General features: G+C 43.1%; 1 protein-coding gene across 3 annotated transcripts in view; it reads right to left on the bottom strand.

Moving 5' to 3' along the window:
* Positions 1-2,365, bottom strand: part of ascc3 (activating signal cointegrator 1 complex subunit 3) — a 144,474-nt gene extending 142,109 nt beyond the window's left edge. Inside the window, exons 1-2 of one of the 3 annotated variants that reach the window (XM_071396978.1) lie at positions 2,317-2,365; positions 1,566-1,712 (exon numbers count right to left, since the gene is read on the bottom strand). In XM_071396978.1, coding sequence (XP_071253079.1) covers positions 1,566-1,655 — 90 coding nt within the window. In that variant the 5' untranslated portion in view covers positions 1,656-1,712; positions 2,317-2,365. The other 2 variants (XM_071396980.1, XM_071396979.1) reach the window with 2 other exon arrangements.
* Positions 2,366-13,032: the final 10,667 nt, after the last annotated feature.

Genomic DNA, 13,032 nt, shown 5'->3' with positions numbered 1-13,032 from the left:
CTCTCTGCATATCCCTCTATATCACACACAAACACACAGCAGAGGGTAATTCTAAGTCCTTTTCATAACTCGAAGACATAGCGCAGCAGCATACGCTAAGTTCCTTGCATAGCGAGCGACTTTGAAATAAGCCTTTCCTTTAGCATTGGGTATTAGTGCTCATCAGGTCAGGGGGTTCAGTGCAAGGAGGGCCGGCAGCAGTATTAACACCATGCCTTCATTACAATCAGCACTTCCATGTCCTCTAAAACTAAAGAATTTTAACTAGAGCTCTGATAATCTCCCAACGACCCTCATTAGTCCCTCTTTTCCCTCAAGCAGTAGTTTTCACACTGTGGAGGATTTAGCTCTGGGAGAACAGGAACAGAGGTGGTGGTCAGAGGACCAGGCCCAATTTCCTCCTAAGCAGAGTATCTCAATACACACCAACAACTTAACAAGCCCCCGATCAGAATGAGAGAGGAGAAATTAGGGGAATAGAGGCAGAGGCATAGATTACAATATGTTTTGATACAGGAGAGAGAGAGCGCAGATTAAAGAAGATAACAGGAAAAGAGATGTAGCATGGTAAATGGGAGAAAGCTGGAGAAAGCGATATCAAGGAGGGACGTGAGTGAAAAAGCACTACAAGGCTTCCCGGGTGGCGCAGTGGTCTAAGGCTGTGCCACCAGAGACTTTGGGTTTGAGCCCAGGCTCTGTCGCAGCCGGCCGCAACCGGGATGTCCATGGGGCGACGCACAATTGGCCTAGCGTCGTCCGGGTTAGGGCCGGTTTGGCCGGTAGGGATATCCTTGACTCATCGCGCACTAGCGACTCCTGTGGCGGGCCGGGCGCAGTGCGCGCTGACCAGGTCGCTAGGTGTACGGTGTTTCCTCCGACACATTGGTGCGGCTGGCTTCCGGGTTGGATGCGCACTGTGTTAAGAAGCAGTGCGGCTTGGTTGGGTTGTGTTTCAGAGGACACATGGCTCTCGACCTTCGTCTCTCCCGAGCCCGTACTGGTTGTAGCGATGAGACAAGACAGTAACTACTAACAACAATTGGATACCATGAAATTGGGCAGAAAAAGGGGATAAAAAATAAAAATAAAAAGCACTACAAGTAGCCTGTGTTCTCACAACAGCCCAAAGCATCCTCCTCAATTAGCTTACTTCACATACGTAATCAGCTCCACCTCCCTCTTATAATAAAGCAAGGCTGTGAATTGCTAGGGACCTCAAGATGCAATATCACAATACTAAGGTGCCAATATGATATGTATTGTGAATCGATACTGTGATTATTATCGCGATTCAATGTTACAAACCTATTTCTCACCAAATGTCTTCTGCAGAGATTCAAGAGAGCAATGAGAAAACGAGTTTTGATCATGGGCATAAGTGGTGAAAACAAATTGGCTCCCTATTTAAAAAGAAGATCGATAAGCTTTGAAGGAAAAATACTGGAGTTTTGGTGCTGGTACTAGGGATAAAATAATATTGCGATATTGTTAAATCGCAATAGTGTCCATTCACAAAGGTTAGTCAGATATGGTCTATAATGTAACTTGCTTTGGGTTAGCCTTACCTTCAGATCATATACTTCTTCAGTGAAGTCTTCCTGCTTGCTGACAGTAGAGAAGGAGCGCAGGGCGCCGGTGAGCCGGGGTGGAGACATTGGTTGCCCACCACTCTGTGGTCCATAAGATTCTATCAAACACAGTATATCTCTGATCTGAAAGTAAAAAAATATTCACATTTAGGGTATAAAATCAAATAGCGGAGTAAACAAAACAATACATTTTCCCTCACCACCAACAAAGAGACTTGATTTGTTTTCAATTGGAAGGTTACGTAAATGCTGTCATAACTGAAGAGTTGGGTAAACAATTTAGGTAACATGCTAAATGCTTGGTCTGACAGCCTGTCAACTCCATTGACAGCTAACTAACGTTAGCTAACTCTGGCTAGCATCATCCACTTAGTTAGCTAGCTCAGCTGACAATGCATGTCGTGGCTAACAATAATACAGCCACTTACCAAAACGAGTCTTTGAAAGAAATGCTGTAATCTCAATGTCAAGAACGTGACTTTGTAGACATGAATAGAATAGTTAACGTGAGCTAACTAGCTAGCTTAGCACAGTTGGAGGGAGACCAAATGGAGACTTGCGTTAGCTAGCAGCTAACGTTAGCTGCTCAATTTGCCACGTCTCCCAATACAATGCAATGGCCACAAATGCAGGACAGTGTGGTACTTGTCATCATAATAATACGAACAAAGGGTGTATGGATAAATTGTACCTGTACTCGTAACGACAGCAAGGACTTAATACTCACGTTTCTACACTTTCAGAAGCGTTTACGTCAGATGGTCCGTCAAAGGTGGAGTAGTGGGTATTGTAGTACATTTATGGATACTTGTAGGTCTGTAGACATGGAAAGGACTACAATATCCATATTAATCGATACAAGAAGCAAGCCATCAGTAATCGATTTGTGAGAGAGAAATCAGCGAACTACAGGTATTTATGACAATTATCTTTGCCTACAGTATCATCAAAGATACTGATGACTAACTCTTTTCATTTGTAAAAATATTATTTTCACAGGTATAATTTTTGGGGGTATGAAACGGATCCCATCGTGGAAAAGTTTGCGAAACCCTGGAGTAGGGGAATAATATAAGAATGTATTACAGCTTTTTAGCTATGAGTTTATTAATCAGTGATGATCACTGGTCTGTGGGTCAAAGGTTGGCCCATATGCCGCGTTCAGGTGCTTGTCAGAACTAGGAAACTCTGACATTTTTGACTTGCTGACTGGTTGTAGGAAAAGTTGCCTTGTTCCAGCTAGCAAAATGATCTCTGTGGTAAACACAGATTTAGGGGATCCTAAACGTTTTGTTCTATGAGAAATCTTCATCAGCTAACGTAACTTTTGTGAATTTTTTATCATTTACAGTATGTAATCAAAACAAGCGCATAAAAGCACATAAAGCTTCATAATTCATTAAGTTAATGTTAATTACCTGATATAATCTCATAGAACAAAACGTATAAAATCACCTAAACCGGTGTTAAAGATATTCTCCTGTACTTGTGTATACTTTTTAGCCAGTAGTTCTGAAAGTAGTGTCCACGAGCCAAAAGTGGTCCCTGAAAATTGTGTACTATGTCACAAATGTGCAGATATGTGCACTACTTCATTACTCTCTATCTCGCTCTACTGTTGCGTGCCACTTGCTAGATGTCACTCAAATGGCGAAGGGCTGAAACTCAAATTGCTAAGGGGCTGGGGTAGGGGTAAATGTAGGAAAAATGGCGTCACACAGCTTCCAGAAAAATGTCGCTTTCAAACTAGGGATTCCGTGGCTAATTGAGGTAAAACAGTAATTCTGCTCAAAGATTAGGACTACAAGCTGGTGAGCTCTATTATGGCCCAGCAGTAGGCTACTTATACAGTTAAATGGGATAAATTCCAAACGGCTCATAATTCTGCTCATAAATTCCCCCCATACTTGGTTTGAACCCTGGCAGGACCTAGGCCTACTTTGAAGTGAGTTCAATGGCGATAACAAACAATCTTGTTTCAATGTTTCACTGTATTAAAAATATAATAGTTTTTCTTATAAATAGTTGATGTAGGCCTAAATACATGTAATAACAAGGCAACAGTAAACATGTTGCCTCCACATGAATGATGCAGCAAAAATTTCTGAAATCCTGTTTTTGCTTTGTCATTATGGGGTATTGTGTGTAGATTGATAAGGGAAAAAACAATTTAAGAAATTTTAGAATAAGGCTGTAACGTAACAAAATGTGGAAAAAGTCAAGGGGTCTGAATACTTTCCAAATGCACTGTAAGTAGGACACGTGACATCCCGACAACTTTGTAAAAAAACACTTTATATCGGAGTTGTCTCAAGATGGCTATGCATATTCACGACATGAGGCGAGTACCATAGTATCTCTCTCAATTGAATACAGGTGGTTGATGTCAACAACCCTTATCGAATATTCAAAAAATTTATTAAAATAATGAGATTTATCCACCAACCCAAAGAGAGGAATAGGCGGGAGATTTCTTGTCAGAATATCCATAATCTTTGGTGTAACCGGTGTGAAATGGCTAGCTAGTTAGCAGTGCACGCAAGTAGTGTTTCAATTGGTGATGTCATTCGCTCTGAGACCTTGAAGAAGTTGTTTTCATTGCTCTGCAAGGGCCACGGCCTTTGTGGAACGATAGGTAACGATGCTTCGTTGGAGGTAGTTGATGATGTGTTCAGAGGGTTCCTGGTTCAAACCCAGGTTGGGACAAGGAGAGGGACGGAAAGCAAGATTGTTACACTGTCATATTGTGTAGAGAGAGGAACATTAGACTTAGTTAATTAATTAAGGAATAGGTGCTTGTGCATGCTTTGGCGTTTCTTCTCTACAGGGCATGGATTAGCCCTTGATCATGACTCTCAATTACATTACATATAAGAGGCGTTGGACGAAGATGTCTTCTGTTGTCACGTTCTGACCTTAGTTCCTTTGTTTTGTCTTTTGTTTTAGTATGGTCAGGGCGTGAGTTGGGTGGGTTGTCTATGTTAGTTTTTCTATGATTTTCTATTTCTGTGTTTGGCCTGATATGGTTCTCAATCAGAGGCAGCTGTCAATCGTTGTCCCTGATTGGGAACCATATTTAGGTAGCCTGTTTTCTGTTGGGTTTTGTGGGTGGTTATTTTCAGTCTTTGTGTGTCTGCACCAGATAGAACTGTTTCGATTTTCACTTTGTTGTATTGTATTTTGAATTGTTCACTTTCATTAAATAAGATGAACACTTACCACGCTGCACCTTGGTCCTCTCTTTCTCCCGACGACAACCGTTACATCTGTACAGGGAGTTTTCTTAAGAGCCCAGATGCTCAATCTGAACATTAACACGCGTCGCTTGCGGTACGGTTTTGGAAGCATTATCTTATCTTTCATGTCAGTGAGAAATTATTTTAAATTGTTACACAGCTTGATGGGTTGGTGTCAGTGGTCCCACACGGTCATTTCTCATTGTTACAGCGCTTGTTTACGGCAAATAGTCGGGGACCACGTGTGCTAATGAGCTATCTAGCATGCTCCGAACAGCTGCGTGTAAGCTGTACAGTGTCTTTACATAAAATCGTAATTTTTCTCATGAATTCTACAAATGCCACATAGGCCTGCTAAATAAAGTTTACCAATCAATGTGTCAGGGTCAGGCTGCTGAAATGACAGATTGTGCCACAGGCCTACATGTGTTTGCAACAAATAAGCCTCAGGGTCAACACTGCTTCTCATCTCAAGCCTATCTGCCTGATTGGATCACATAATTGGATCATAATTGATCACTTAATGGTCAAATCAAACTTGCCTTAACTTGTGTTAACTTGTAGCCTGTCTTTACATACATATTCATTTACTGTGAGGGTTAATAATATCAATGTGACCTGCATTAATAGTAGCAAAGTTATGTAGGCCTAGAGAAAGGCCCAAGCCTTTATTATTTAATTCAGTTACTACAGGAAACGTATGAGATGTGATATTCCTTACTGGTAGCTGTGGTGATATTTGATGTTAATTTGATAATGTCACGCCTCATGCCATCTGCTGTCAAACTGGGCCAAAACAGAGGCAGCGTGTTGCAGCCAATAGGATGGGGCTATTTGTCTGTCTGGGCACATAACGGGTTGGGTCCAGCAATGATAATCATATGCTAAATTATACCCCCTATTATCCATCCCCGCTATGTTATGAAAGATCTCTGAGGACATTTAAAATGTAAAGATATGCTAAATAGTCATAATCTGGTCACATTTAATGCAACATTGTAGCCTGTTAATGTATATTGTTTGATGTGTGTTTAATGTAATGGTAATCTTTGTCCGGCGGGTCATTGATGAATATGCCTGGGAAGGGTCAGGCTACACGGGAGTCACACATTCTAATCTCTCCTTAACTTTGGATATGAACCAGTCTTATCCATTGAACATAGCTCATCCTAATTCTAAGCACAGATTTATAAACTGGACCCATTCATTACTGTAGAATACTGTATGTGTTGGGAGGTCTCGCTGTTTCAGCTGGATTGGTGATGGACTTTCACATAGTGATGTTGAGAAAGAGGATAGGGTTAAACGCAGTGACTCCTCAGATTAAGTCAAAGACTGTAGGATAACTGTTAAAGACTGTACATAAATACTGGGAATGCTTTGCAGAGGGGCGAAGTCTGTTTCATACACCCTACCCCTTAATAGGGTTACGTCCCCTGAAAGCTTTTTCTTTAGGTTTTCAGTGCCACACAGCAGTAAAACTTATCTTCCTCTGTCCCTTGACATGTGTTTTGTGAATCACCCGGCCTCCACACACCTTTGTAATTCTGAAACTGTCCTCTTCTAACCCACCCATGAAGGTAGCTCATCTGATTCATCCCATTTGACTCCTCTCGTGTCCTCTCCTCTCCTCCCCTCCCCTCTCCTCTTTTCTTCTTCTTTCCTCTTCTCTTCTCCCCTCTCCTCCCCTCCCCTCCCCACACACACACAGATAACATATCCTCCAGTCGAGGCTGCGGGGCATGGATTGTACAGTTTGAGTTTTATTAGTATGAAGTTATCATGAGTGGTGTCATCCCATATCTAGCTGTATTTAACACTAACCTAATTCCAAGTGAGCGTTATCAAGCTCTTGACCTTACCATGGGCAAAGGCATCTGAAACAATAGTAGCAAAACTGCAGAGGAAACTATGCAAATGATATGTTAGAAACGGAGACCGTCAAACAAAATTCAAACCCATTATTTGGCAAGCTTCAAAGTGAGAATCACACAGTTTCAAGCAATGAGTTATAACTGTTTATTTATGATTTATAAACTACATATTAATTCGTAATTAACTGTATGTAATCGCAAATCAAATCAGTGAAATGCTTACTTACAAGCCCTTAACCAACAATGCAGTTTTAAGAAAAATACCAACAAAAATATATAAATAAAAGTAACAAATGATTAAAGAGCAGCAGTAAAATAACAAAAGCGATGCTATACACAGGGGGTACCGGTACAGAGTCAATGTGCGGGTGCACCGGTTAGTCGAGGTAGTTGATGTAATATGTACATGTAGGTAGAGTTATTTAAGTGACTATGCATAGATAATAACAGAGAGTAGCAGCAGTGTGAAAAGGGGGAGGGAGGGCAATGCAAATAGTCTGGGTAGCCATTTGATTAGATGTTAAGGAGTCTTATGGCTTGGGGGTAGAAGCTGTTTAGAAGCCTCTAGGACCTAGAATTGGCGCTCCGGTACAGCTTGCCGTGCGGTAGCAGAGAGAACAGTCTATGACTAGGGTGGCTAGAGTCTTTGACAATATTTAGGGCCTTCCTCTGACACCGCCTGGTATGGCCCCAGTGATGTACTGGGCCGTATGAACTATCCTCTGTAGTGCCTTGCGGTTGGAGGCCGAGCAGTTGCCATACCAGGCAGTGATGCAACCCGTCAGAATGCTCTCGATGGAGCAGCTGTAGAACCTTTTGAGGATCTGAGGACCCGTGCCAAATCTTTTCAGTCTCCTGAGGGGGGTTTTGTCGTGCCCTCTTCACGACTGTCTTGGTGTGCTTGGACCATGTTAGTTTGTTGGTGATGTGAATGCCAAGGAACTTGAAGCTCTCAACCTGCTCCACTACAGCCCCGTCGATGAGAATTGGGGCGTGCTCGGCCCTCCTTTTCCTGTAGTCCACAATCATCTCCTTTGTCTTGATCACGTTGAGGGAGAGGTTGTTGTCCTTGCACCACACGGTCAGGTCTCTGACCTCCTCCCTATAGGCTGTCTCGTTGTTGTCGGTGATCAGGCCTACTGATGGCCTAACACTGTTGTGTTATTGGCAAACTCAATGATGTTGTTGGAGTCGTGCAGTCATGAGTGAACAGGGAGTACAGGAGGGGACTGAGAACGCACCCCTGAGGGGCTCCCGTGTTGAGGATCAGCGTGGCGGATGTGCTGTTAGCTACCCTTACCACCTGGGGGCGGCCCGTCAGGAAGTCCAGGATCTAGTTGCAGAGGGAGGTGTTTAGTCCCAGGGTCCTTAGCTTAGTGATGAGCTTTGAGGGCACTATGGTGTTGAACACTGAGCTGTAGTCAATGAATAGTATTCTCACATAGGTGTTCCTTTTGTCCAGGTGTGAAAGGGCAGTGTGGAGTGCAATAGAGATTGCATCATCTGTGGATCTGTTGGGGCGTTATGCAAATTGTGTGAGTCTAGGGTTTCTGGGATGATGGTGTTGATGTGAGCCATGACCAGCCTTTCAAAGCACTTCACGGCTACAGACGTGAGTGCTATGGGTCAGTAGTCATTTAGGCAAGTTACCTTACTGTCCTAGGGCACAAGGAATTATGGTGGTCTGCTTGAAACATGTTGGTATTACAGACTCAGACAGTTGGTCAGCGCATGCTCAGAGTACATGTCCTGGTTATCCGTCTTGCCCTGCGGCCTTGTGAATGTTGACCTGTTTAAAGGTCTTACATTGGCTGTGGAGAGCGTGATCACACAGTCGTCCGGAACAGCTGATGGTCTCATGCATGTTTCAGTATTACTTGCCTCGACGCGAGCATAGAAGTTATTTAGCTCATCTAGTAGGCTTGTGTTACTGGGCAGCTCTCGGCTGTGCTTCCCTTTGTAGTCTGTAAAAGTTTGCAAGCCTTGCCACATCCGACAAGCATCGGAGCCGGTGTTGTACGATTCGATCTTAGTCCTGTATTGACGCTTTGCCTGTTTGATGATTCGTCGGAGGGCATAGCAGGATTTCTTATAAGCTTCCGGGTTAGAGTCACGCTCCTTGAAAGCGGCAGCTCTACTCTTTAGCTCAGTGCGGATGTTGCCTGTAATCCATGGCTTCTGGTTGGGGTATGTACGTACAGTCACTATGGGGACTGTACGTACATTTACTGTGCATATAAATACAATACAACCCCCCTTAAAGGGTACCAAAAAAAAACTCAAGCCCTTTTGGCACAATGACAAATAGAAAAATTGTGCTGAAGTGCTGACATCATTCTCTGCATGCCAGCTCCAAATTACCCAGTATTCTTTCCTCTCTTTCAAACTGGTGTGTTATTCTATTATGTAAATGTTGCACTGTGATCCGTACCTGCTACACCTGCCATCAGCATTTACATTATGACTGAACTTGTTATGGCAGCCAGACAGAGAGAATGATTTCTGTGTGGTGCTCCCTATGATGTAGGCCCTGACACAGCAATGAATGAACAGAATGTGTCTAGTGGTAACAACATTCTGTAGGCTATTCATTTGTACACTGAACTGCTACAATGTGAATGAATAGGCTACATTCTATGTCTCTGTTTTGTCTTGTTGGAAGCTGTTGATGCTTTCCCTAAGAGTTGAATCAGATGCAGAAAGGTGCATGAATATCATGTTAAAACATATGAGTAGAATATGATTTTTGAAAACATTGCTGTTTGTTTTTGCTACGTTTGTAAAAAATTATCTACTGATTAAAAATGGATCGTAACAGTAAATTTTCTCTCAGGTCAGAATCTCAAATAATCCATCAAGAACGTTCTAGGGGTGTCTGGGGGAATATAAATTGAATATCTTTCCCAGAGCATAATATTTAATGGTGTTTACCATTTCACGGGGCCTATCTGACATTCACATTTTTCCTTCCTCAACAGAAACAAAGCAAACCCTGCGCACGAAGACATAACTACTTAGCATTCTGTGCATTTCAAATGTTCAAATGCAGGGTGGTGGTGGGTACATTAGAGGCTCCTGTCTGCTAATGTTCTACAGAGCCGAGAGAGAGAGGAGAGAGAAAGAGAGAGAGGGGAGAGAGGAGCAGAGAGAGAGAGAGAGGAGCAGAGAGAGAGAGATAGAGAGAGTGGAGCAGGGCAAGAGAGAGATGGATAGAGGAGCAGAGAGAGAGAGAGAGGGAGGAGCAGAGAGAGAGAGAGGAGCAGAGAGAGAGAGATTGATGGAAAGTGGTGTTGGGGGAAAAACATACGACATTATAAAATCAATGTACACAAACAACAAGTATGCGGTTAAAATAGGCAAAAAACACACACACTTCTTCCCACAGGGCCGTCGGGTGAGACAGGGATGCAGCTTAAGCCCCACCCTCTTCAACATGTACTGTATATCAACGAATTGGCGAGGGCACTAGAACAGTCTCCAGCACCCGGCCTCACCCTACTAGAATCTGAAGTCAAATATCTACTGTTTGCTGATGATCTGGTGCTTCTGTCACCAACCAAGGAGGACCTACAGCAGCACCTAGATCTTCTGCACAGATTCTGCCAGACCTGGGACCTGACAGTAAATCTCAGTAAGACCAAAATAATGGTGTTCCAAAAAAGGTCCAGTCGCCAGGACCGCAAATACAAATTCCATCTAGACACCATTGGCCAAGAGCACACAAAAAACTATACATACCGCGGGCTAAATATCAGCACCACAGGTAACTTCGATCTGAGAGACAAGGCAAGAAGGTCATTCTATGCCATCAAAAGGAACATAGGAACATAAAATTCAACATACCAATTAGGATCTGGCTAAAAATACTTGAATATGCCCTTTATGGTTGTGAGGTCTGGGGTCCGCTCACCAGCCAAGAATTCACAAAATGGGCCAAACACCAAATTGAGACTCTGCATGCATAATTCTGCAAAAATATCCTCCGTGTACAACGTAAAACAACAAATAATGCAAGCAGAGCAGAATTAGGCCGATACCCACTAATTATCAAAATCCAGAAAAGAGATGTTAAATTCTACAACCACCTAAAAGGAAGCGATTCCCAAACCTTCCATAACAAAGCCATCACCCACAGAGAAATTAACCTGGGGAAGAGCCCCCTAAGCAAGCTGGTCCTGGGGCTCTGTTCACAAACAGACCCCACAGAGCCCCAGGACAGCAACACAACTAGACCCAACCAAATCATGAGAAAACAAAAAGATAATTACTTGACACATTGGAAAGAATTAACAAAAAACATAGCAAACTAGAATGCTATTTGGCTCTAAACAGAGAGCATACAGTGGCAGAATACCTGACCACTGAGACTGACCTAAACGTAAGGAAAGCTTTGACTATGCACAGACTCAGTGAGCATAGCCTTGCTATTGAGAAAGGCCACCGTAGGCAGACCGGGCTCTCACGAGAAGACAGGCTATATGAACACTGCCCATGAAATTAGGTGGAAACTGAGCTGCACTTCCTAACCTCCTGCCAAATGTATGACCATATTAGAGACACATATCTTTCCCATCCCAATAAAGCCCCTTGAATTTAATTTAAGTTAATTTAATTGAGAGAGAGAGAGAGAGAGAGAGAGAGAGAGAGAGAGATAGACACTTCTCGCTCCCTACAAAAACAATAAGAAACCCTCTAGCTATCTGCTGTGGCCGAGCAGTGTCATTTGTTTGTGTCGTAATGGCACTGAACACTGTTAATGCGCTTCCAGGATGCCAGGTACCAGCTTTTCCCCTCCCCAGCCCTGGATATGAAACCTATCCTAATTATTTACATTGTGAAGTGTGCTCCATGGCAAAGGACTTATGCCGCAGCTCAGCCACGATCAGAAAATCTTAATAACTTACCTCCCTGAAACATGAGTCCAATCTGCCAGATGCTCCCAACATATATAGGAGAGAGAGAGTGACAGTGACAGTGTGTTACATGCCTCTGCATTTTCCAGCAGTTTGTGTGAAAAGGAGATGCTCTGCTGATCCTTCTCTCCGTGGTGTCTGGTTAGGGGCCTGACAGATGTGTTGACTGCTTGTTCCACAGAATGGTCTCTGAAATAAGTTAAATGATTTTGTTTATTTTTCCTGAGGTGGGATGTTTGCCTCATATACTTTCTAGCTTATCAAATTGGATTCTCGCTTGGAATAGTTGGTCAATCTAACTTTACAATATTTGAAAATGTTAAAAAAAATCAATTTTAGATAGAATCTAATATGATGGTGCATGTCGGAATAAAATATAAGGTGAAATAGAATTCTGTACAGCGCCTGAGATTCTCGTACCCAATACAGAAGTGTCAGAACTCTGAGGTAAACTTTTCGGGAAGTAATTCAGAATGATAAATACATAGTGAAACAAATATTTCTACTCCAAATATTGAACAGTTCAAAAAGAAGGATTGTATCTTCAGTCAGAATGCAGCAGGAGTCTTAGACACACTTTGTGGCCATTTCACTATAATGTCTAAACTGTGCCCCGTCTTCAATCTATGAGGTTGAGAGGAGAGAGAGAGAGAGAATGACACCTTTTGCACTTTAGTGTTTCCCAGCCTTTTGAGACGACTAGATGGTGATTTTCATACAATGTCATTATTAGACCTAGCATCAGGCATCGTGGCTGGAATACGATTCTGGGTAATTCCCACTCTGTCTGACACTCACTGCTCTTGTCTGAGGATGGGGAAGTGTCTGACATTCCATTTAGCAGCCCTGGAGACGAGCCACCAGGCAGACACCCCATCCTCAATCACAAGGGTGCTGCTCTGGGGGTGAGGGGTAGGGGAGGGGTGTCCTGGTGTTGTGGGTTAAGGGAGGGGCCTGGCGTATGGGAGGGGCATGGCGTGCTGCTCTAGTGTTGTGGGGAGGGCCCTGGCTGACATTAACAGATGAATCTACTGTTGGTGGTGTCCTGGGATGGGAGGATGGTATCTTCATTATCGTACCTCAGTCACTGGTCACTGGACCTATAGCAGAACTTCTTCACAGAACTGCTAATAATAAGGTTGGTTTGCAGTTCTCTATACAGGTAACTATCAAAATAAAGGAAACACAAACATAACGTGTCTAATAGAGCATTGGGACACCACGAGCCGCCAGAAGAGCTTCAATGCACCTTGGCATATATTATACAAGTGTCTGGAACTATTGGAGGGATGCAACACCATTCTTCCACAAGAAATTCCATAATTTTGTGTTTTGTTGATGGTAGAGGAAAACGCTGTCTCAGTCGCCTCTCCAGAATCTCCCATAAGTGTTCATTTGGGTTGAGATCTGGTGACTGAGA

Source organism: Salvelinus alpinus, chromosome 4 (genome assembly GCF_045679555.1).
Source record: "Salvelinus alpinus chromosome 4, SLU_Salpinus.1, whole genome shotgun sequence".
Classification (NCBI taxonomy): domain Eukaryota; kingdom Metazoa; phylum Chordata; class Actinopteri; order Salmoniformes; family Salmonidae; genus Salvelinus; species Salvelinus alpinus.
This window is presented reverse-complemented; position numbering and strand designations above follow the sequence as displayed.